The following is a 24,907-nucleotide window of genomic DNA, read 5'->3' as shown; positions in this document are numbered from 1 at the left end:
ATTCATTTCTGCTGCACCACGATGGAAACTCCTGGATATTATTTTTATATGTGCTTGGATTGCTTTTTCATTGGCTCTTGTTAGTTTCTTTTAACTTTTTTTTTTTTTGTCTTTTTGTCTTCTAGTGCCGCCCTGGTGGCATATGGAGGTTCTCAGGGTAGGGGTTGAATCAGAGCTGTAGCTGCTGGCCTACACCACAGCCATAGCAACGCTGGATCTGAGCCGCGTCTGTGACCTACCCCACCGCTCACAGCAACACCGGATCCTTAACCCACTGAGCGAGGCCAGGGATCGGACCTGCAACCTCATGGTTCCTAGTTGGATTCGTTTTCTGCTGCTCCATGACAGGAACTCCAGTTTCTTTTAATTTTTAAAATTGTATTTAATTAATTTATTTCTTTTTAATTTTTTGGCCATGTCTGTGACATGCAGCAGCAGCAACCCGAGCCCCTGCAGTGACAGCACCAGGTCCTTAACCCACCAGGTCCTTAACCTACTTTGTAAAAACTCATTTCAGAATGACCCAAGCCTGACATTGTCACTTCCCAGGGCCCTCCCTGCAGCCCTCTCCGCTGCCCCCTCCCCACTCCTTGCCCCTCCGTCAGCCCCCCCATACCCTATGGTGCTAACCTCCTTCCTTGTCAGACTTACCCCTGGACCGAAAGATAGGCTGGGAGTTCCCGTTGTGGCTCAGGGGTTAACAAACCTGACTCGTATCCATGAGGATGCAGGTTCGATCCCTGCCTGGCCTCGCTCAACGGGTTACGGATCCAGCGTTGCCGTGAGCTGTGGTGTAGGTTGCAGATGTGGTTCGGATCTGGTGTTGCTGTGACTGTGGTGTAGGCCAGCAGCTGCAGCTCAGATTCAACCCCTAGCCTGGGAACCTCCATATGCTGCAGGTGCAGCCCTGAAAAGACAAAAGACAAAGAAAAAAAAAAAAAAGGCTGATAAGAATTACGGAAGATGAGACATTTAGGCAATAGAACCCGTGCTGAGGAAGAAGGCTGCTCTACCTTCAAGCTGTGGATAGTCTAAGAGCAAAAACAAAGCTACGACAACTACCAAGCCAGCTGGGACGAGCCTGGGAAGAAGGGCCTTGTCAGGGCTCCAAAGATGCGGCGGAGGGGAGCAGCCTGGGGAGGGGTCCTTGCTCAGTCCCTCTCAGCGGTGTGAACAGCTTGTAGGCAGGCCATGGTCTCCTTCTGAGCCTCAGTCTCCTCATCTGGGAAATGGCACAACTAGAGCCTCGACCTCAGAGGGTGAGGTCCCCTGGGTGAAGCACTGGCCCCCCGGTCCTTAGTGAGGGCCCCACAAGTGGGGGGGGGTTACAAGCAATTACAGCAACCCCACACTGAGTCAGAACAAATCTTCCTTCTCCACATCTTCTAGAGGGGACCAAACTAGGGACCCCCAGGTTAGCAGGCTGAGTAACGGCTGTGCTGCTGATGCTATTAATGCCGTTTCTCCTTTGCCAAGGCCTGACCCCATGCCAAGCAACATGCCTCAGCTGCCTGCCTCTCCCCAGGGACCCCCCACCCCCACCCCTGCCCCTGTGAAGCAGACACCCCCCCAGTCTGGGAGGAGGCTCTCTCATCTCAAGTTCCAGGGAGGAGCGCTGATGCCCTGAGAGGCTAGTGCCCCGCTGGGCTGGTCCCTGGGTTCCCCTGCTCCAGCGCCGCGATCTCAGACCCCCACCCACCTCCACCAGGCTGGGCCGCGGGGGCCAGACTCCTGCTGACTCAGCTGGGCCGGCCCAGGCGCTTGGGGAGAGTTAGCAGATTGAGGGAGGAATTTGAGTTGAGCTTCACCATTTGTCTATCCACTCTCTAAAATCTGGGTTCCCAGCTGGTTCAACTCTGTGTGTGTGTGTGTGTGTGTGTGTGTGTGTGCACGTGTGTACACACGTGTGCGCGACACTGCGGGCAAGCCGGATGGGGTGGGAGCCGTGTCCTGGCCCCCAGCATCCTCCTCTGGGCAGATGGGATTTGTTTGGTTCCACGGGCCGTCTCCTGCCAAGTGAGTCATCTGCTCTGCCTGCGACGTGGGGCGGGGGCTTGGGGACGGTGTTTGCTTTCCGGGGCTTGACGTGACGCTTAACCCCTCGGAGATGGTAAAGATGGTACCCTCCAGTTTCCTGGCAACCAGGCCTCCTTTGGCCCCTGAACCCTGTCTTTTCTGTACGGCTGGGCCAGGCTCCCGGCTCCTGGGAGGCCACCACGTTCTGAGGGTCACCCACACCCTCCCTGTTTGCTGTCATTGTTTCCCCAGCAGCTGGAGAGGCGCTCACTCCCCTCCCTGGCTGGCTCGAGGTTTCTGTGAACCAGTTTGAAACAAGAAGAGCAGCATTCTCGGAGCCCCGAGAGAGGGGCGTGCAGGACCAGGGCGGAGGTCTGGCCTATCCTCCTTCAGACAGACAGCCATTCTCCTCTCTCCGACGGCAGGGCCTCACCCCCCACCTGGGAGGAGTTTAAAGATGCAGAGTCCTGGGTCCTTTCTCTGTGATTAGAGTTGAGTGGGTCTGGGAAGGGTCCAGGAATATGCATGCTTACACACACGTACCCCCCGGGATGCTGAAGCAGGTGGGTTTCTGAGCCGCGCTGAGAAACATAGCTGTGAACAGAAAGAGATGCAACACATGCTCAGGCCCTGGCCTACACCCGTCAGGGAAGAACCCACAGGCTGGATGCAGCTTGAGGCCAACCTGGGTTTGAATCCTGGCTCTGCCATACATCTAGCTGTGTGACCTTGGGTAGGTGGATTAACCTCTCTGAACCTGGTTTCCCCATCTGTAAAATGGAGAAGAGCCAGTGCTCTGGGATGTGTGCAGAGCACCTGGCAGAGAGGCCCTCCAGAGGGGACAGGAGGAGCTGGCCTGGCTTCACCCTGTGTTTTGTAACATGTATTTACTTTTCTTGCAGAACAATGCAGATGGAAAATCATGCTGGCCCTCCAGCCCACATGGGCTGACTCACTCTCAGCCCTGGGCTGGGGGCCTGGTGAGTTCCCCACAGCCCCCCTGGGACAGGAGGAGAGGCTGGGCCCTGGCAGCAGGACAGGAGAGGGTCTGTGGTGAGTCACCCACTCTGCCTGCCCCTGAGTCATCCCCCAAGAACGTGCCTCCCCTCCACCACCCCCGGCCCAGGCCCCTGGCAGGCTGCTGCATCCTGGCCACCTCCCCACTGCACCACCTGGCAGGCAGTCCCACCCTGCAGTCCCTAAGGGAAGGGTGACCCTCCTGTCAGCCCCCTCGCGATGTAGGTGGCACCTGTAGAGCTGTGCCTGCTGTCAAAATATTGAAACAGCCTCTGACCAGTGGTTGAAGAGTGGCTGCTCTGAGCTCCCAGTGCTCCTGGCCTTTGCCCACAGACCCTGAGGGGTTAAGCCTCTGCTCAGCAGGGGCCCTCTTGGACCCGGCCTCACCCACAGGCTGCCCTGGCAGGCATCTTGCACATTCAGGCCTCATCCCAAACCCTGGATGGCTTTTCAGCAGCACTTACTCCTCAGATGGACACCTCATTTCAAGCCCATCCCTGGGCCTCTCAGGTCAGGCTGCGAGGGCCACCCAGTGCGGAGGTCACACTGTCAGGGCAGAGAATGGAGCTGGGTGGGGCCATGAGCCAGACAGGCTCTGCCAGGCCTGGGATCCCCGCAGGACAGGCTGCCCGACCCAACCCCAAAACTCCCCTCCCCACCACCAAGCCTACTTCCTCCTGCCCCACCCGCCAGGGCTCACGCTGCCCAGACCGGTGGGGCTACATTTCTCTGGGGCCAATGCGTGCCGGCCCCTGGGGATTGCCCAGGTCAGGAGGTCAGGACCCCGTTTCCCTCCTGAGCCTGGGGGCCTGAGTGATGGCCAGGCCAGGCCACATGGGACAGAACACAAATCAAATCAGGTTTTCTGCTTGAAGCCTACCTGGGTTTGCATCCTGGCTCTGCCATGCACTCAGCTGTGTGATCTTAGGCAGGTGGCTTAACCTCTCTGGACCTCAATTTCTCCATCTGTAAAATGGGAAAGAGCAGTGAGCTAAGAAGTCAAATCCCTGCTCCTCCATCTCCCAGCTGTGTGACCCTGGGAAACTGGATTCAACCCTCTGAACCTCAGTTTCTCCATCTGCAAAATGAGGACACCCTGGGACCAGCTCCATAGGGTCTTTTTTTTTTTTTTTTTTTTGGTCTTTTTGCCATTTCTAGGGCCACTCCTGCGGCATATGGAGGTTCCCAGGCTAAGGGTCAAATCAGAGCTGTAACCGCCAGTCTCCACCAGAGCCACAGCAACGTGGGATCCAAGCCGTGTCTGCAACCTACACCCCAGCTCACGGCAACACCGGATCCTTAACCCACTGAGCAAGGCCAGGAATCGAACCCGCAACCTCATGGTTCCTAGTCAGATTCATTAACCACTGCGCCATGAAGGGAAGTCCTCCATAGAGTCTTTTTTTTTTTTTTTGTCTTTTTTTTTGTTTGTTTGTTTGTTGTTGTTGTTGCTGTTGTTGCTATTTCTTGGGCCGCTCCCGCGGCATATGGAGGTTCCCAGGCTAGGGGTTGACTCGGAGCTGTAGCCACCGGCCTACGCCAGAGCCACAGCAACGTGGGATCCGAGCCGCGTCTGCAACCTACACCACAGCTCACGGCAACGCCGGATCGTTAACCCACTGAGCAAGGGCAGGGACCGAACCCGCAACCTCATGGTTCCTAGTCGGATTCGTTAACCACTGCGCCACGACGGGAACTCCATCCATAGAGTCTTGAAAGGATTCAGTGAAGTAAGACATGTGACAATGACAGACAATAAGTTTTGTTGAGTGTTTACTATATGTCAGGCCCTGTGCTAAGTCCTTGCCTTGTGGGGTTGGCACTGTGTTTTCTGGATTCACTGAGGTGTGAATGCATATACACACATATATATATATTTTTAATATATATAGAAAAATATATATATATATATTTTTTGGCCATGCCTGAGCCATGTGGAAGTTCCGAGGGTCAGAGATCCAACCCATGCCACAGCAGTGACCCAAGCCACACCAGAGGCAACGCCAGATACTTCACCCGCTGCCCCATGAAGGAACTCCCAGGAGGCACATAATAAAAATGTACCATTTGGGAGTCCCCTTGTGGGTTCAGCAGTAACGAACCTGACTAGTATCCATGAGGATGCAGGTTCAATCCCTGGCCCCAATCAGTGGGTTAAGGATCCGGTGTTGTCACAAGCTATGGTGTAGGTCGAAGATGTGGCTCAGATCCCATGTGGCTGTGGCTGTGGCTGTGGGATAGGCTGGCGGCTGTAGCTCCGATTCATCCCCTGGCCTCAGAACTTCCATATGCCATGGGTGCAGCCCTAAAAAGCAAAAAAAAAAAAAAAAAAAGACACCCAGTGCCTACTCAAGGCGATCAGGAGGGGCCCCGGGATTTATAACCTGCGGTCTGAGCCAGTGCTCCGTGTCCCCTCCACCAGCACCATTCAGAAGCCGGGAGGCACCGAGCAGGCACCCACAGAGCATTCATTGTGTTGAATGAATGAGCAAATGAATGAATGAACAAGAGGGTCCCTGCGCCATGGCCCCAGGGAAGCCCCCAGAGGAGGATCATCAAGGGTTCGGAGGTCCTGAGTCAGAACCGTGGTGGCAGAGAAGGGAGCCCTTCGCTCATTCCCCCGACAGTTACCCGGCACCTACGCTGTCGCAGCCCAGGTCTGACACTCAGGGTACAAGCTGAGTCCAAGGGACACAGGTTCCTGCCCTCGGGGAGCTGGCGGCGGAGGACTGGGACGGGGAAGGGGGACCATGTAAATATGAGGTCCCCTTGTGTGGATGATGGCACTTTTCCCACATCCCCAACGATGGAGCAACCCAGGCAAAGGCACAGACCGGGTGCCTGGGGACACTGATGGGAGGCACAGGACCCCAGGCTGAGGGCGGCCGAAGGCCTGGTGGGGAAGCCAAGGGAGCCCCTCACTGGCAGGGACCCCGGTTCCCTCCACCTCCTCCCTCCTCCCTCCCAGCACCCACATGTCCAAGGAATCGGGCTTCCCCAATCCAGCCTCGGGGTGGGGAGGGTGTGGGGGATCCTGACCTCTTGCCTCCACAGTGCCTCCCACATGATGTCACCCATCCATTTATGGAGCACCTACTGTATGCCCTGCCCTGGAGGAAGCAGCTAACAGGATGCGGCCTGCGCGTCCCATCTGGGCAGGGAACGGGATAGAAAAGCAAGCAAGCAAGGGTATTTAAAAGAAAAATGAAGTGACCTTGGAGTTCCTGCCATGGTGCAGCGGAAACCAATCCAACTAGGAAACATGAGGTTGCGGGTTCGATCCCTGGCCTCGCTGAGTGGGTTCAGGATCCGGTGTTGCCATGAGCTGTGGTGTAGGTCGCAGGCTGGGCTCGGATCCTGCGTTGCTGTGGTTGTGGCGTAGGCTGGCAGGAGTAGCTCTGATTCGGCCTGGGAACATCCATATGCCGCGGGTGCGGCCCTAAAAACCGAAATCAATTAATCAATCGATCAATCAATGAAGTGACCTCAATGCCCAGTTGTGGAGCAGGGGCTGATGAAGAGTGGAGCTGCCAGGCTCTGGAAAGGAGGGGGGGTGGTCAGGAGGAAGGGCCTACAGGCCTCCCCGGGAAGCGGACCCAGGCTGTGCTCAGAGAACCAGCAGGTGCTGGGTTTTTGCCATTTGTGCTTTAAACCAGGGCTGCCCCATCTCAGCCACGTTGCCCTTCTGCCTGTCCACCCGGGTCTGGACCTGCCCGGGCCCTTTGTCCGCCCTCTCTGCTGAAGCCAAACATTCCTGCCCTGGACCCAGGAAGCCAGGCCACTGCGGGCCATTCTCTGGTCACCGGCTCAGGCTTAATCCCTCACCGGGGCCCAGGCCTCGGAAATGATGAGTCAACACGAGTCGGTTCCGGACAAACACCCCCTCCTCCCGGCCCTGGGGTCCCTGCTCCGCCCCCACCCAGTTCATCCTGTTCCCAACAAGGGCCCAGCCTCTGCTGGTCCTGGATGACTCGGAACAGCCTGTCTGATGGCCTGCCTGCAACCATGGACACACTCTCATTTTAAGGCCAGCACGAGCCACACACGCTACTGAGCTCGTGAAAAGTGACTCATGCACTCAGATGTTCAATTTTGCTGGTTAGAGTCTATTTACTTATTTATATAGATATATGACACCTTCATATCCATTTAATTAATTTAAACAGCTGCCTGTGGCTGGTGGCTATCACACTGGGATGGGGGGGCGCTCCAGGCAGGCAGAGAGGTGGACGGCCTGGAACCCTGGCCTCTCCCCAAGGTAAGGCCAGCTTGGAGGGGCTGGCCAGGTAGCTGGGGCCTCAGGGACTGACGTGGGAGGGACCCTTGGGGGCCCACTGAAGAGGCCAAGCTTAGCTCTCAGTGCCCGTGGCTGTCTCCCTACACCTGCCCAGCTGCTTGGTCTCACCCCAGCCTGGTGGACAGAATCATAACCTGGCCTGACCTCTCTTTTTTTTTTTTTTTTTGTCTTATTTAGGGCTGCACCCGCAGCATATGGATGCTCCCAGGCTAGGGGTCGACTTGGAGCTGCCGCTGCTGGCCTTCACCACAGCCACATTAACGTGGGATCTGAGCTGCATCTGTGACCAGCAGTGCCAGATCCTTAACCCACTGAGCGAGGCCAGGGGATTTAACCTGTGTCCTCATGGATGCTCGTCAGATTCGTTTCCACTGAGCCACAACGGGAACTCCCTGGGCTGACCGCTTAATGCTGCAGTGCCAGCCTTGTGGTCCAGCCTCCTTCATCTCCCCCCAGACCTCTGGCTGCTGGCCAGCATCACGACCCCCCCTCCCCCGCCCCGCGCTGTTCTGACTCTGAATGCGGACACCCGCCTCACATCTGATTGCCCAGGGAGACTGATTTTCGGTTCCAGAATGGTCAGAGAATAGATTCGTGTTGCTGTTTAAGCCACGGAGTGTGTGCTACTCCATTGCAGTAGCAGCATTAGTGGGAAATTCAGGCTTGAGGGTCCCTCTCCCTTGCCCCACAGGGGGCTTTGCCTGCAACCGTCAAGGTGACTTGGGACCAAAGAAAGGTTGGGGTGGAGGTGGGACAGTGGGGGCTGGGGAGTGGGCGTCTCCTTCCCACTCTGCCCCCTCCCCTCCCAGCCCCCGGGGAGCCGCCCAGCAGGTCCACCCTGGACACCTTCCCAAGGGTAGGGCAGTGTGTGGGTGACCCCCCCAAGGCCAGCGAGATGATCCACCCCGGGGGAGAGCCTTACACAACACTCCCTGATGCTGTGTTTGTGGGGTGAGCATTCACCCCAAGGAGTTAGTGTCAGACCCGAGTTGAATCCTAGGACCCATGCCGTGTCAGAAGCGTCATGAATACAAAGAGTTTAGCCATAAAAAAGGAAGGAAGCACTGAAATTTGCTACATGAATGAACCTTGAAAACGCAATGCGCAGTGGAAGAAGCCAGACCCCAAAGGCCACGTGGTGCAGGATGTCACTCATAGGAAAAGTCCAGAACAGGTAAATCTATAGAGACAGCAAGTAAACGAGGAGTTTCCGTCATGGTGCAGCAGAAACGAATCTGACTAGCATCCTTGAGGTTGAGGGTTCAATCCGTGGCCTCCCTCAGTGGCTTAAGGACCTGGCGTTGCCTTGAGCTGTGGTGTAAGCCAGCGGCTGTAGCTCCAATTAGACCCCTAGCCTGGGAACCTCCATATGCTGCAGGTGCGGCCCTAGAAAGGAAGGAAGGAAGGAAGGAAGGAAGGAGGGAGGGAGGAGAATGGTTGCCGGGGTCGGGGGTGGGGGGGGTGAGAAATGACTTGCAGAGGCTGTGGGGCTTCCTTGGGGGCTGATGATGTCTAAGTGGCGGTGGTTGTAGGTGGCGCCCTCCGCAAACCGGTGGGCTGTGTGGTGCGACGGTTGTTTCAGTAGCGCAGAGTTATGACTTCCCGACACGGCACCATCTCAAAGCCACCCTCTCAGCAGAGTTCCCTGGGGGACCGACCCTCTCTCTGGGCTGGTGCTAGTTACCACTATTTTGTTTTAGACTTTTTCAATGTGATGTTTTTGTTATTGTGATCAAATATATAAAACAGAACTTCCAGAGTTCCCATTGTGGCTCAGTGGAAACGAATCCGACTAGGAACCATGAGGTTGCAGGTTTGATCCCTGGCCTCGTTCAGCGGGTTAAGGATCCGGCGTTGCCGAGAGCTGTGGTGTAGGTTGCAGATGAGGCTCGGATCCCGCGTGGCTGTGGCTGGCAGCTGTAGTTCTGATTCAAACCCTAGACTGGGAACTGCCATGTGACGCAGGTGTGGCCCTAAAAAGTAAAAAAAACAAACAAACAAAAAAAAAAAACCACCAAAAAACAAAAAACAAAAGAGCAGAACTTCCGAGTGCATCCATTCCGCAGGGCACAGGTCAGCAGCACTAAGTACACTCACGCTGTTGTGCAACCATCACCGCCATCCCTCCCCGCAACTTTCTCAGTTTGCAAAACTGAAACTCTGCACCCATTAAACATTAACTCCCTGCTTCCTCTCCCCCTGCCCGGCAACCAGTCTTCCACCGTCTGTCTCAGGGACCCGACCACTTGAGGCACCGCACGTAATTGAGCTCCTGCAATATTTGTCCTTTTCTGCCTGGCCTCTTTCCCGGAGCATACGGTCTTCAAGGTTCAGCCATGAACTTTTCCTTACTTTTTTTTTCTGACTGCACCTGAAGCATGTGGAAGTTCTTGGGCCAGGAATGGAATCTGAGCCTTAGCTGCACAGCTGCAGCAATGCCAGATCCCTAACCTGCTGCGCCACAGCAGGAACTCCTCCTTATCTTTTTTTTTTTTTTTTTTTTGACTGCACTCTAGGCATATAGAAGTCCCTGGGCCAGGGATCAAACCTGAGCCTTAGGTGCATAGCTGCAGCAACACCAGGTCCTTAACCTACTGCGCCACAGCAGGAACCCCTGCTTACTTTTTTTTTTTTTTTTTTGCTTTTTAGTGCTTCACTTGCGGCACATGGAGGTTCCTAGGCTAGGGGATGAACTGGAGCTGCAGCTGCCGGCCCACACCACAGCCACAGCAACACCAGATCCGAGCTTCTCTGTGACCTATATCACAGTTCACGGCAACACCAGATCCTTAACCCACTGAGCAAGGCCAGGGATTGAACCCACAACTTCATGGTTCCTAGTTGGATTTGTTTCTTTTTTGTCTTTTTGCTATTTCTTGGGCTGCTCCAGCGGCATATGGAGGTTCCCAGGCTAGGGGTCAAATCGGAGCTGTAGCTGCCAGCCTACGCCAGAGCCACAGGCACGCGGGATCCGAGCCACGTCTGCAACCTACACCACAGCTCACGGCAATGCCGGATTGCTAACCCACTGAGCAAGGGCAGGGATTGAACCCGCAATCTCATGGTTCCTAGTTGGATTCGTTAACCACTGCGCCACGACAGGAACTCCTCCTCCTTACTTTTTAAAGGCTGAATAATCTCCACGCTATCCTCATTTATTATTATTATCATTATTACTATTTTTGTCTTTTTGTCATTTCTAGGGCCTCTCCCACAGCATATGGAGGTTCCCAGGCTAGGAGTCTAATCGGAGCTGTAGCTGCCAGGCTACACCACAGCCACAACAATATAGGATCTGAGCCACGTCTGCAACCTACACCACAGCTCACGGCAACGCCGGATTGTTAACCCACTGAGCAAGGGCAGGGATTGAACCCGAAACCTCAGAGTTCCTAGTCGGATTCATTAACCACTGTGCCACGATGGAAACTCCCATATTTATCCTCATTTTAAAGGAGGGACCCTGCAAGGTGACAGGGCCAGAACCCCCCTGCAGGCCCACCTGGCTCCAGCATCCACCACTCACCACATTACCATTCAGCCCCTCCCTAGCGCCCTGCTTACCCCCCTGGGGGCGTCCTACCTTTGCTCTTGCTCCCTCCCCTCCTCCCTGAGAGCTCCTGGGACTCAAGGCTTTTACTCACCTTAGAACCCTGACTGCACATGCAGTGTCTGGTGGAGTCCCAAAGCATGTGTGGAGGTGACCGGACTTGGGGGTGGGCTGGGGGTTGAGTTGAGTGGGGCCTGGCTGTGTCGTTCTCTGCATTTTTTTGTTTTTTTTTTTTTACTCTTTCTAGGGCCGCACCCACGGCATATGGAGGTTCCAAGTCTGGGGATCCAATCAGAGCTGTACTTGCCAGCCTACACCACAGCTCACAGCCACACAGGATCGAAGCCACATCTGCGATCTACACCACAGCTCGCAGCAATGCCGGATCCTTAATCCACTGAGCGAGGCCAGGGATCGAACCTGCATCCTCACGGATGCCAGTCAGATTCGTTTCCGCTGAGCCACGACGGGAGCTCCTGTGCAGCCCTCTCGGTCAGGCTTCCCCAGATCAGTCTCTACTCAGTCTAAGCTGCCCAGTGACCAGGACACCTACAACCTGCTCACTTGTACCTGGCCACCCTGCCAATGATCCTGAGGTTCCCAAATCTAGGAGGTCTCTGAATTATATGCTCTTAGGAGAGCAAAGAAGGAACACGATTGTACACAACCCCCGGGACAAAGGAGACACAAAGGAGACGAGATGCAGGAACCAGGGTGGGGGAAGGAAGGAGAGGTGACTGGTTGATGGGTCCTAGTTTTCTTTTCTTTTTTTTTTCCTTTTTAAGGTTCCACCCATGGCATATGGAAGTTCCCAGACTAGGGGTCGAATCAGGCTACGGCACAGCCACAGCAATATCAGATCTGACCCCCGCTGTGACCTACACCACAGCTTGTAGCAACGCCAGATCCTTAACCCACAGAGTGAGGCCACGGATTGAACATGCATCCTTGCAGACACTAGTTGGGTTCTTAACCTGCTGAGCCACAGCAGGAATTCGGGGTACCAGTTTTCTTTTGGGGCGATGAAAATGTTCTAGAACGAGATAGCAGTGGTGGATGACCAATCTTGTGAATGTACTAAAAGCCACTGAGTTTTATGTTTGAGAATGATTAAAACTGGTAACTTCTATAGGATGTGTATCATGTCACAGCAAGACAGCACCCCCCTCTCCACAGCTTCAGCACCCCTCCAGGCCCTTTATATATTCCAGGGCCCAAGTCAAGGGCCCTAGTATCACAGTGAGCTTTCCAACTGAGGGCATGTCCCTGCACAATGCTTTCTGGGGGCCTCTGTGTTTGGACTGGGTGCAGCGTTTTACTCAAAGAAATGCATTACTAATAGTTGAATTTCCTGTGGCAGGGGTTGAACTGCGGGGAGATAGTCAAAGATGTGCGGTGATTGCTGGAGTCTTCAAAACCCACCCTACCAAAACACAGCTTTGGCTCAGTTCCTGTAGGGCAAGTAGGCAGCAGCAGATAGAGACCGAAGGTCCTGCCTCTGACCTTTATGACCCCAGCGTTCCGTCAAATCAGACCACCCTTTTGGAACCTCCTCAATCCTGAGCCAGGATGCCTGGCTATCTTTGCAGTTCAGGCTGCAAAATCCCATCATCCAGGTCCTTCAGCTAGAGCCCTGGGAGAAGAAGCCCTGGGTTTGAGTTCCTTATTAGCTGTGCGACCTAGGGCAAGTTGCTCAACCTCTCTGTGCCTTAGTTTCCTTATCTTTAATCTGAAGGGTAACAAGTTTTTGCCTTAAAAGTTTTTTTTTTGGTTAGTTTTAATTCAAGCCTAGTTATATAACATAAAATAAACCATTTTCATGTGTGCTGTTCGGTGGCATTTAGTGCATTCAGTGTTGTGCAACCGCCACCTCTTGGCGTGCCAAAACATTTCATCACTGCAGGAGTCATTTTGGAGGATTAGATGTGTGAAGGTGTGTAAAGCCTTAGAACTATGCAACAGGTGCTAAATAAGTGCTCAATAAATGGTAGGGTGATTGATAGGAGAACTCGCAAGAGGAAGCAGGTGGAAGGTGGTGTGATTACTAATTCGCTTCCATTGGCTGGAGGAGGAGGGAGCTAGGCTCTCACTTCCCTCTGGACCTCTACCCACGCAGCTGGCCACCCCCGAACTCCCCACCTCCCACCACCCCCTCCCCTCATGTACTCACCAGATGGTGACGGAGGCGGAGCGGCGCTGAGAGTAGCCTGGAGACCTGGAGCCTCCCCGCAATCTCCTATGCTGCTTGTGGCTTTTCTTGACTCCCCTGCTCCCTGCATCTCCCACCCCGCCTCCTACTCCCACGAGCTGTCACCTTCGGGGGCAAAAGACACACGCGTGGGGGCGGCCGGGAAGATTCTGCCCGGGTGGAAGAGAGTAACGGGGGCGGGGGCCACGCCCACATGTAGGAGGAGCTCTCGGGAGCGACCTCCCCCTCCGGAGCGCACCTCCGAGCATCCTCGGTTCCCTAAGGAATCCCCGGGAGTGCCCTCCAAGATCTGCTAGCCAGCACGGCCAGACGCGTCTGTTTAAAAGAACCACGTGAGGAGCTGGCGAACAAGCACGTGCCCAGGCTCTTCTCAAATGGTGCCCGAGAAAACAGATTGCCCCTCCCGATCCTTTCAGGTGTAAACATTCCGCTCTGATTATCTTGGGTCAACTCAAGCCTCTCGTGTTGTCACAACCGCCAACAGTGTGAACGAGCACTTGGTGCCCTGCACGGACGTCGGGGAGGAGCCTGGGAATTTCTCTGATGAACCTACAGTAGAGCGGATCTTCCCTCTACTCCTACCTTGCCCAGCAATTTCCCCTTCTAGAAGACCCAAGGAGCCGTGGACGGGCTTTTGCTGCTACCGTGTGGCGAAGATGGGGGCCGTGCACTCTATTTTTAGCCTTACCCAAGAAGGAGCCATTGACAGTCTTTTGCTGCCACCTTGTGGCAAGGATGGGAATCGTGCGCTCCATTTCCAGCTTTGATAACCTTAACCAAGAAGGAGCCATTGACGGTCTTTTGCTGCCACCTTGTGGCAATGATAGGAATCGCGTGCTCCATTTCTACCCTGGACAACCTTTAGCCAAGAAAACGCACTGAGCATCTACGGCTGCCAGATCCCCAGGAAGACCCTGCTGCCGTGGGGCAAATGAATAAGACAGACAAGACACAGTCTCTGCTCTCGCGGAGCTCACGCTCTCCTTGGACAGACCTACAAATAAATGAATGGATGAATAAAGGAGGTGATTGCAGAGTGTGACACAATGCTAGGAAGGAAGAAAAAGGATTGGTTGTCACAAGTGTAATGATATATCTGTCTCCCTGTACACACTCTCCCTGCCGTATCAACCCGCTGAGCGAGGCCAGGGATCGAACCCGCATCCTTATGGGTACTAGCCCAGTTCATTTCCGCTGAGCCACAACAGGACCTCCTTCACTCCTTGAATCCCTTCCCTGTTTATTTTTTTCACCTTGGCATTTTCCCCCATCTCACATAATGCTATATATTTGGCTCACTTATCGAATGTCTGTCTCCCCCACTGGAATGTAAACTCCACAAAACTCTACCTGTTTTGTTCACTGATGACTCTTCAGCACTTGATAAGTCCTAACACTTAAGCGATGTGTAAACAACTGCAAAGTGAATGAAAGATACCAGATACCGACAGGCCTGCTACTCGGGGCAGAACCGAGAGGGTTCTGGGGCGTGGCCAGTGGAGGGACCGGACTCAGAGTCCAGGAGGAGAGAGGGTTGGCCCGAGTTAGGGAACTGTACTGGGATAGAGGGGCGGGACAAGCAAGGGTTCGCCTGGAGGCAGAGCTAGATTAGAGCCGCAGCCTGGGGGCGGGGTCTTCCTGGGGCTGGGCCACGCGCGAGGCGAGTGCTTTAGGGGCGGGACCTATGGAGGCGGGGCCTGCGTGAGGCGGGGCCATACGGGAGGAAGGGCGGGGCGGGGCGTGGTCAAACAAGGAAGTGTAGAATAAAAGGCGGGACTAAGACTGGGATGGGGCCAGTCCAAGGCGGGGCCAGGCTGGGGCGGGGCCTGCCCAGGGCGGGGTAAATCTGGGCGGGGCCATGGCTGAGCCGGGGGCGGAGGAAAGGGGTTGGCTGGGGGGACGAGGGCGGAGCCAGTCCAAGATCTCCGCTGTCCTGGGTCCTGGAGCGCTCCCGCCCCGGCAGGGCTAGCTCCCGTCCCTTAAGTCCCTCCCTGACCCGCCCGGCCGCAGGGTGTGCAGGATCAGACGCCCCCAGCTCAGCGACCGCAGCTGCACCCAGTCCCAGGCTCTGAGCTTCGGGCCAGGCGGCCGCAGGGGACCCTGGAGGGCTCAGCTCCGCACTGCCCTGGGGCTGTGTCCCAGGAGACTCCGAGGGCGACGGTGAGCAGGGCTGGGGGTGGGGGGGGATGTGCGTGTGTGCGTGTACATCGGTGTGTGTGCATGTGTGTGAACGTCTGTGCGCATCAGGAGAATTATATGAGAGCCTGGAGTTGGGTAGGTGCGTGCTCCGGGGAGCTGGGTGTGTGTGCAAAGTTGAGTGCGTTTGCAAGGGCAGCCCCGTGTGGGAGGGCAGTCGTACATGTGTGTGCGTGTGAAATTTGGTGAGGACTGAATGTTAATGTGTCTTGGAGGAAAATGGGAGGGCAGGTGCAATGAATCTTGGGGGGACTGTGTGTTCCGGATGTCGGTGGCAGGCTGTGGGCTGCGTGGGTGAAGGAATTGTGGGAGTGTGAGAACTGCGAATGTATGTGTTTCCATTTGGACTTACTGGGTTTTCCATGACCCTCAGCATGAAGGGGTGGGGCCCAAACGTTGTGTGTACCGATTAATCCTGAGGAGGGAGAGTGGTCGGGGGCCAAGGGTAACGGACAGAACAGGGGTTTGGGGACTGGCCCAAAGTAATCTGGGGATCCCTGGCCCCCTTGACTTGAGGAGATGTGTGGGTGGCGCCAAGGGTGGGCCTGCCCCTGGCTAGGGAGCAGTGGGCAGGGCTCCTGCTTCACAGGGTGGGCGCTGCCGCCTCACCAGTCGCCCTCACTCAGGCTCCGTGCCCACTTCCTGCCTGGGTGGCTCTCGCTGGTCGTCCTGCAAGAACATGGTGCAGAAGTACCAGTCTCCTGTCCGCGTCTACAAGTACCCGTTCGAGCTGGTCATGGCGGTGAGTGACCCCCGACCCTGAGGTCCCTTGTGTGACGGGTGGAGGGATACCAGAGGTCAGCTCTGATGGTAAGAAGAGGGAGACCCCCTTGAACCCCCCGATCAGAAGGAATTAATGAGCTACTCCACTGACTGGGTGGGTCCAGCCTCTAACCAGGACCCTTCGCCTGGCCGTCCCACCTTTCATCACAACTTCCGGAACCCTTGCCCACTGACCAAAACACAAGGTCTTTCCCTCCTTTCCTTGTTGAAGCTTATCTGTCCTCTTATCTCGGTCCCCTTCAATAGAAAACAAGCATGTCAGGGGCCAAACCACTGCTGTCATTTTGTGTAATAATAATAGTTATTATTATATATATACTAATGATGATGACAGCAGCCATTCACTGAGGGTCTGTGGCGTTAAGTCTTTACAGATGTTATTTCGTGTAATTTCCAGCAGCTCTTCTCATTCTCATTTTACCTCCACTAAAGTGAAGCTTGGACAGGTGAAAGGACGGCTTTAAGTTCTGGGGCCAGGAAGAGGGAAAGCCAGGCCTGGATCCACAAGGGGGTGTGGACAGTGGCTCCAGAACCTAGAGTTTAGCCACAACACCCCCAGTGTCCTCCCTCTGCTCCCACCCCTCCCCTCTGCTCCCCTTCCTTCTCTTCCAAGAAAGCTAAGACCAGGAAAGGGGGGGATGCCAGTGGGCAGGGAGGGCCTGGGAGCAGCTGTTTTCAGGGTTCAGACTAACTAGGTGGCACAGAATTGGCTCCTGAGCCCTCAGCCTCCTGGCTCAGTGGTCTGCACACTGTGGGGCAGGAGCTGGAGACAGGTAGATGAGGGGTTCCTTCTTGGGGCCACCACTCTGCCTCTCAGAGCCTCCCTCCCTGGTAAGATACGGCAATGCTGTGGGGTTGTGGTGCAAAGTCAATGAAACAGTGTCCGGTGCCTCTGGCTCAGTGCCTGGCACACACTAAGTGCTCACAAAATGCGGCTGATCCTTCTATTACACCACAGAGTGTTGTAAGTGATTATATTGAAAGTGCAAGAAACACCAGAATCTACCCCCATCCTCCTCACCCCGCCCCTGGCTTCTTAATCCCAGCCTTCTATCCAAGGTCTTTCAGAGCACTTGATGGCTCTGTGTGTGTCCTGCCTCATCTATTCTCTGAATCTACCTACACATGTTTACAGTCAAATAAAGGATTAAAAGGCATCATTAGTGTTCTCCATACATGTTGTGCTATTAGATTTGGATGGTTCCAGGTCAGGAAAGCAGCAGGAGCAGGCTGGGTTTGTATGGACAAGCTGGGTGACCCTGAGCAAGTTACTTAACCTCTCTGAGCCTACACTTTCCATATCTAAAGTGAGGATGACATGGTTTCCAAACCTGGGCATCTGCTGTAGATTAAATGAGTCAATACATGTAAAGCTCTCAGGACAGGGTCCAGCACAGACCAAATGCTATTACTGTTGTTGTTACTGTTATTGTTGTGGCTGTGTAACTCTCCCGGACACCTAGGGATGATGAAGGGACCTGGGGATGTGCAGGCGGAAGCGCTGGGCCTCTGCTGTCGCTTGGCTGTGCTCTGGCTGCGTGTCTTTGGAAGCTCACTGAATTTCTCTGAACTTTTGTTTCTTCCTTTGTGAACGGGACTGGTTATATGTGCCTCATGAGGTTGTTATTAGGATTGAAGGCGATTATGGGGTGTGTGTGGCAGATGCCTAGTACAGGGCCTGGTCTATACTTAACAGACAATACATGCCAGCTAAATACAAATAAATATCTAAGGCTCCAGGCAGCGCACATATTCTAAGGCCTTAGGACACCGTTCATCCATCCATTCATTCCTTCATTCACTCAACAGAAGAGAGACACTGTGCCCACCTGTCTGGGACAACCCATAGCCTAGAAAACCATGAAGTCATAAAACTGGGACAAAGAGCTATGGAATGGAAAACTAATAAAACTTTTTGGCCATGCTCAAGGCATGTGGAAGTTCCCGGGCCAGGGACTGAACCCAAGCTGCTGCCGTGAAAACAATGGATCCTTAACCCCCTGTGCCACATGGGAATGCCTGGAAAACGAATACTTTTTAAACTATTGCCTGGGCTTAATAAATGTAAATTTAATTTAGCATGTTTAGGATTCTCAAAAAATATTTACAACCATTGTACTTTAAAACAGAACATGCCAGAGTTCCCATTGTGGCACAGCAGAAACGAATCTGCCTAGGAACCATGAGGTTGTGGGTTCGATCCCTGGCCTCGCTCAGTGGGTTGAGGACCGGCATTGCTGTGAGTTGTGGTGTAGGTCGCAGACGCAGCTCGGATCTGGCGTTGCTGTGGCTCTAGCGTAGGCCAGTAGCAACAGCTCCAATTAGACCCCTAGCCTGGGAACCTCCATATGCCTCAGGTGCGGCCCTAAAAATACAAAAAAATTTTAAAAAATAAAAATAAATAAAAATAGAACATGTCGGGAGTTCCTGCTGTGGCTCAGCAGAAATGAATCTGACAGGTATCCATAAGAATGTGGGTTCGATTCCTGGCCTCGCTAAGTGGGTTAAGGATCTGGCATTGCCATGGGCTGTGGCGTGGGTTGAAGATGCGGCTTGGATCCTGTGTTGCTGTGGCTGAGGTATAGGCCTGTGGCTGCGGCTCCCGTTTGACCCCTAGCCTGGGAGCTTCCATGTGCTGTGGGTGCGGCCCTAAAAAGCAAAATTTAAATAAATAAATAAATAAAATAAAATCAAACGTGCCGAAGTTCCCATTGTGGTTCGATGGGTTAAGAACCCAAACAGCATCCATGTGGACGCAGGTTTGATCCCTGGCCTCGTTCAGTGGGTTAAGGATCCGGCATTGCTGTGGCTGTGGCATAGGCGGGCAGCTGTAGCTCCAATTCAACCCCTAGCCTGGAACTTCCAGAGACCGTGGTTGTGGCCAAAAGAGGAAAAATAAAAATAAAAATAGATATAAAAGGTAAAATAAATAAAATAGAACATGCCTGCTAATGTAGCACTTACATGTAGGTGGTATTAACAGGACTGCTAGAATATAAGAAGCGTATTTCGTGAGCTTCACGCTCCATAACTGAGGGCAGGAGGGCTCAGTTACTCCCCCGGCTATTAACATTCTCTGTGGATGGAAGACAGGCCTGTGGGTACAGCAGGAAACAAAGGTTCCAGATATTTACTATCTGTATTGTGCTCATTGGTCATTTGTATGTTTCAAATTCTCTGTCACCTCATCTCCATACAGTCCTTGCTGGTGAAAGGGCCCTAACTGTTCCAGCAGCACCCACAAAGCCACTCTGCCGACTGTTTACAAAACATTACTGTCCCCAGAATAGCGGCATAACTCAACACAACTTGCTTGCAGGGTGGACACAAAAGGGGTTTTCTGCACTTAATATCGGTCTTTGTTTCTCAGCGAAACACTTGCCCTCAGTTTGGGTCAGATGCCAGGGACGTTTCAGATGAACTCAGCTATTCTGACCACATCCGAGGCAGCAGACACGCCAGCCTTCTGGGTTTTCTGTTTAACGAAACTGACTTGAGAATGAAAACAGTCTCTTCGCTTCTTCAGAAATCCAGCCGGCACTGAGGTCCACAAACCACTGACCCTGGGTTCGTGGGATTGGTTATCAAATAGCACGAAGGCAACCTTCCTAGGTCCAGCTTAAAATTTTCAAGAAAATGGTCTTTCCTTTCAAAAATGCAACGAATCCAGTGGATGGGTGTCTCTCTCCTTGTGCCGCATTCCTTGATGCGAATGCCGTTTCTGAAGGATGGAATTCGGTCTCTAGTGACCTCGGCTTTCATCCTCTCTTGATAGCGTTCTGTATTACTGGGTTCACGACAATGAGTTTGCATTATCTTGGTCAACAGAGGAAAACAATGCAGACAATGGAGGCGGCTGTGTGTCCGGGTTCTGAAAGGATCCCTGGTCCCTTTGCATGTGGAGGTCCCAGAAGGTGAAGGGTCTTGGTGGAGAAGACAGGATGCAGGACACAAAGGCATTTGAGCCCTGAGGGCCACGCTCTGGTCAGCCTCCGGCCCCTTGGGAGTGATTTCCAGCTCATCTGGGCTGTTCCCCTGCATGAGTGGACGTGGCCAGCCAGAGCCATCAGGCTGGGTCCCCGTTCCAGCCTCTCACCTGTGAGCCAGAGAAAATAAAAGGCCCCTGCTCCTGGAGAGTCAAAGTGAAGGGACCTGGGTACCTGGACAGTGCCTGGCAGGATGTTTTCTGCTTGTAAAACATCCCTCAGGTTTATTATTATCATTATTTATGGTGGTAACAGCTTTTTTTTGAGCTATAACTCACCTACCATACGATTCACCCATTTAAAGGGTCCGGGTCAGTGGGCCTTCAGTATAGTCAGAGAATTGTGGGACCATCACCTCTGTCAGTTCTAGAATATTTTCATCACCCCCAAAAGAAACCCCATAGCTTTAACCGTCATCTCCTAAACTCACCCCATCCAGCCTGGCCCTAGACGACAACCACTAATCTACCCTCTGTCTATGGATGTGCATATTTTAGACATTTCATATAAATGAGATCAGACACCAGGTAGCCTTTTGTGATTGGCTTCTCTCACTGAGCATCATATTTTTAAGGTTCATTCCGGTTGTAGAATCGATCAGAGCCTCACCCCCCCCCTTTTTTAAGGCCTCACTCATGGCATATGGAAGGTCCCAGGCTAGGGACTGGAGCTGCAGCTGCCAGTCTGCACCACAGCCACAGCAGCACTGAATCCGAACCACATCTGTGACCTATGCTGCAGCCTGCGGCAATGCCAGATCCTTAACCCACTGAGCGAGGCCAGGGATTGAACCGCATCCTCATGGATACCGTGTCCAGTTCCCGCTGAGCTGTAACAGGAACTCCGGTAGATTCTATTTTAAATTTTACTTAACAAACACATACACAGCACCTACGAGGCCCCAGGCTCTGTTCAGAGTCCATTCAGATGTGAAGTCATGTGCTTCATGAGCGGGAGGCCCGCCTCTACAGATGAGGAGCCTGAGGCCCGGGAACGATGAACGCATTACCCAGGGCCACGAAGCAGACACATGGCAGCTGGGGACACTCACATTCCCACACATGAGCGCTGCCTCTTCTCAGGGCTGAGGCTCTGAAGTTACTGGGGTGGCTTCTGGGCTGAGGAAGTGGCCCCGCTGGGGGAGTTACCATCAGGACTGCAGTTGGAATGGCTGCACCCCATCAGGACCCCACAACGGGGAGCAGAGCCAAACCCTTGGGCCAGCTCAGAGGCAGGTATTTTATAGCAGCCTCCGCTGCCACACAAGAGGAAGCAGGCTTGGAAGGTCGAGAAGACTGTTCCTGAGCCCAGGCATTTGCTTGCTAGGGCTGCGTCACAAAACAGCACAACTGGGTGGCCTAGACCCACCAAAATGCATCGCTTCCCAGTCCTTGAGGCCAGATATCTGAGATCCAGGTGTGGACAAGGTCTGGCTCCCTCGAAGGTGCTCAGGAAGGATCTGTCCCAGGCCTGTCTCCTGGCATCCCTGGCTTGTGGCAGCAAAACGCCGACCGTCCCATGGCCCATCCCCTGGGCGTGTGCACCTGCGTCCAAATTTCCCCCCTTTACAAGGACACCCTAGTGATGTCATTCTCAATTGATCACCTGTCTAATGGCCATGCCCCAGTGCGGTCCCATCCTGAGGCCGCCAGGGTTAGGTCGCCAACCCGGCTTTGTCTGCGGGGGAAACACAAGTTCAGCCCACACATCTCAGTGAATGACCTCATCAGCAAGCGGCAGAGACTGGAATTAAGGGAGTCAAACTCCACAGCCTGGGTGCACACCCAGACATTCTAGATTCTGGTTCTAATGATCGGGAGACATCAGGGCGCCCGTGGCCAAGGCAGCTTCAGGAATGACCTTCCAGGAGTTCCCATTGTGGCTCAGTGGTCATGAGCCCAACTTGTATGCGTGAGGAATGACCTGCCACCTCTTAGCGGCCACTGTCCATAGGTCCCTGTGGGGCTCCAAGCCCTGTGGCTTCAGGTTATCAGTTTCTGTGAACCTGGAGAAGGAAGATGGCCGAGGATAGAATTTCATCAGCATAGGCTGTCTGCATGGAGGGGGGTGTATAGAGGTGACGGCTGTCAGTGGCAATTAAGTGTTAAAATATTTAAAGACCTGGAGTTTTGTATCAATAAACAGTTCATCACTTAGCAAATGGGTTATTAACGAAGAGCAGCCTCTGAAGGTGAATCCTCACAGCCCAGGCCCTGGGCAGTTACTACGCTGCTAGAATCGTTGTTATGGATGTAGTTTTAATAAAGCAGCAGGGGCCTTATTTAAATGCGATTGAGTGAGCTCCCTGGAGCCTGTCATCTGATCCGGTTGCTAACAGACTAAGGCAAGCAACATTTTCCACCCGGGGCTCTGATTTGGGCTGGGAGGTCATCCACTGCTCAGCAAAGTCATCTTCTGATTTCAGAGTAAACTTCAGCCCCCCCCACCCCCGTTCCTAAGGTCAATGCGTTAACTTATGCACACAGGTATTCCCCAAACACTTACTGTTTCTACTCTTTGTGCCAAGCACTGTGCCAGGGGCAGGAGCTACAAAAGAGGTGATTCTTAGCACTTTCAGAAGGTGTCATTACTCTGTGAGTTGGCTTGCCTGCTTGTTTCTATGAGATTTGCTTGTCGTATGGGTCTTTGTCATTAGATTAAGCTTTGGAAAGGTGGAGCCCATGTCTGTCTTGTTCTTGTTTAGTCTTGACCTGGTTCTCCTGGCATGATCCCTGCCTGCAGTGTGTGGGGGGGCGGGGGAGAGACAGAGACAGAGACAGAGAGTCCAGGCGAAGCCATGAGCATAACCCGGGGAAGAAAGAAGGAACACACAGTCGAGCCCGTTGGTCAGTAGCCAGAGGCGTTTTGGGTCAGCCAGGCTGAGCCCTGCTGGAGGGGGGACGCCCGCCCCAGCCGCCCCCTAGGCAGAGGCCCGCGAGGCAGAACTTGTCTCTCTGAAGAAATGGATGTGGCTTTGTTGGGCCCCTGTGAGTTAGAAAGTGGCTGGAGGGGTCAGTGTGCTTCCTCGAGGATTCGGGGAGCTTTGGAAGGTGTCGAGCAGGGCAGGGGCAAGATCAGAGCTGCACATGGAAAGTGGATTGGAGGTGTCATTCCGCTGTCATTCCATTTCTCCCTCCCTCCGTCCCTTCCTTCCTTCCTTCTCTCCACCTCCCCTCCTCTCCCCTCCCCTCCTCCTCTCCTGCCCTCCCTCCCTCCTTCAGCAAACACTGGCTGGGCGTCTACAGCGTCCCAGGGGTGGAACAAGGACACCAGGGAATCCAGCGGGGGAAGAAAGCAGACCTAGCGATGGAGGCGTTGCCTACCAACAAATAAACACAGACACGACACCCTCTTCCAAGCCACAGCCTGGTAGGGCTATAAACCACCTTTTTAAAAAACCGTGCTAAAATACACATAACACAAAGGTCACCTTGTCACGCCTTTTTAGGGGCACAGGGCAGTGGCATTAGTGTGTTTACACTGCTGTGCAGCGGTCACTATCACCCATCACCACAACTTATTCCTCCTCCCCACTGAAACTCGGCCCCGTTTACACACTAACTCCTTATCCTCCCCTCCCCCCCCCGGCCCCTAGCAACCATGACACCAGGTTCTATGTTGATGATTTGCCGACTCTAAGGCCCTCATGTCAGTGGAATCATACAGCATGTGTCCTTTTGTGTCTGGCTTCTTTCACTGAGCATCATGTTTTCGAGGTTCATCCAGCCACGTTCAACGCGTCCTTCCTTTTCATGGCTCCATAATATTCCACTGTATGGCCGGACCAGATTTTGTTTACCATTTGTCAGTGGACATTCAGGTTGTTTCCACTTTTTGGCTTTTGCGAATAATGCTGCTGTGAGCACAGATGTATGGATGCCCACTGAAGCCCCTGTTGGTTTACTCTTGTCCATTAAAAAAGAAAAAAACAAAAAACTAGGAGTTCCCGTCATGGCTCAGCGGTTAATAAACCCAGCTAGCGTCCATGAGGATGTGGGTTCAATTCCTGGCCTTGCTCAGTGGGTTAAGGATCCGACGTTGCTATGAGCTGTGGTGTAGGTCACAGATGTGGCTTGGATCCTGTGTTGCTGTGGCTGTGGTATAGGCCGGCAGCTACAGCTCCAATTGGACTCCTAGTCTGGGAACCTCCATATGCCTCAGGTGCAGCCTTAAAAAGACAGAAAAAAAAAAAAAAAAAAGACAAAAAACCAATCTGCTATGGGAGTTCCCTGGTGGCTCATGAAGTTAAGGATCTGGCATTGTCATTGCATGGCACAGGTTCGATCCCTAGCCTGGAAACTTCCATATGCCATGGGTGAGGCCAAAACAACAACAAAAAATAATCTACTACGTGGTGTCTGGCACTGTGCTAAATGCCTTACTCATCTTATCTCCTTTCAATCTTTTTTTTTTTTTAGGGCTGCACCTGTGGCATATGGAAGTTCCCAGGCTAGGGGGTCCAATTGGAACTGCAGCTGCCAGCTTACGCCACAGTCCCAGCAATGTTGAGATCTGAGCTGCATCTGTGAGCCACACTGCAGCTTGCAGCAATGCCAGATCCTTAACCCACGGAGCAAGGCCAGGGATCAAACCTGAATCCTCATGGTTACTAGTTGGCTCTTTAATCCGCTGAGCAACAATGGGAACTCCTCTCCCTTTAATCTTTTTTTTTTCTTTCTCTTTTTTTAGGGTTGTACCCTCGGCATATGGAGGTTCCCAGGCTAGGGGTCAAATCAGAGCTACAGCTGCTGACCTACACCACAGCTCACGGCAATGCCAGATCCTTAACCCATCGAACGAGGCCAGGGATCGAACCCGCAACCTCATGGTTCCTGGTGGGATTCGTTTCCGCC

The 24,907-nt window shown here is 53.6% G+C and overlaps 1 protein-coding gene and 1 long non-coding RNA gene across 3 annotated transcripts in view; one reads left to right on the top strand and one right to left on the bottom strand.

The window, feature by feature from the left end:
- Positions 1-1,904: 1,904 nt before the first annotated feature.
- Positions 1,905-13,694, bottom strand: LOC146404573 (uncharacterized). Of its 2 annotated transcripts, XR_014840931.1 has the most exons (4): positions 13,051-13,694; positions 3,914-3,999; positions 3,498-3,579; positions 1,905-2,610 (listed from the first exon to the last, which is right to left on the bottom strand). It is a non-coding gene; the product is annotated as an uncharacterized LOC146404573 (long non-coding RNA). The 2 variants fall into 2 exon arrangements; XR_014840930.1 differs by lacking the exon at positions 3,498-3,579 and having other exon boundaries at positions 2,483-2,610.
- Positions 13,695-14,990: 1,296 nt separating this feature from the next.
- SEC14L5 (SEC14 like lipid binding 5) overlaps positions 14,991-24,907 on the top strand; it is a 46,032-nt gene continuing 36,115 nt past the window's right edge. Inside the window, exons 1-2 of the mRNA XM_003124623.5 lie at positions 14,991-15,249; positions 15,912-16,027. Of these exons, the coding sequence (XP_003124671.1) occupies positions 15,965-16,027 (63 nt within the window). The 5' untranslated portion in view covers positions 14,991-15,249; positions 15,912-15,964. The remainder of the gene's footprint in view (positions 15,250-15,911; positions 16,028-24,907) is intronic.

This window comes from Sus scrofa, chromosome 3 (assembly GCF_054392235.1).
Source record: "Sus scrofa isolate SSC_HxYL_T2T_F1_AM1 chromosome 3, Sscrofa_HxYL_maternal_Yorkshire_Landrace_v2.0, whole genome shotgun sequence".
Taxonomy (NCBI): domain Eukaryota; kingdom Metazoa; phylum Chordata; class Mammalia; order Artiodactyla; family Suidae; genus Sus; species Sus scrofa.
The sequence above is the reverse complement of the archived record's forward strand: the minus strand, read 5'-3'. Positions and strand labels throughout refer to the sequence as shown.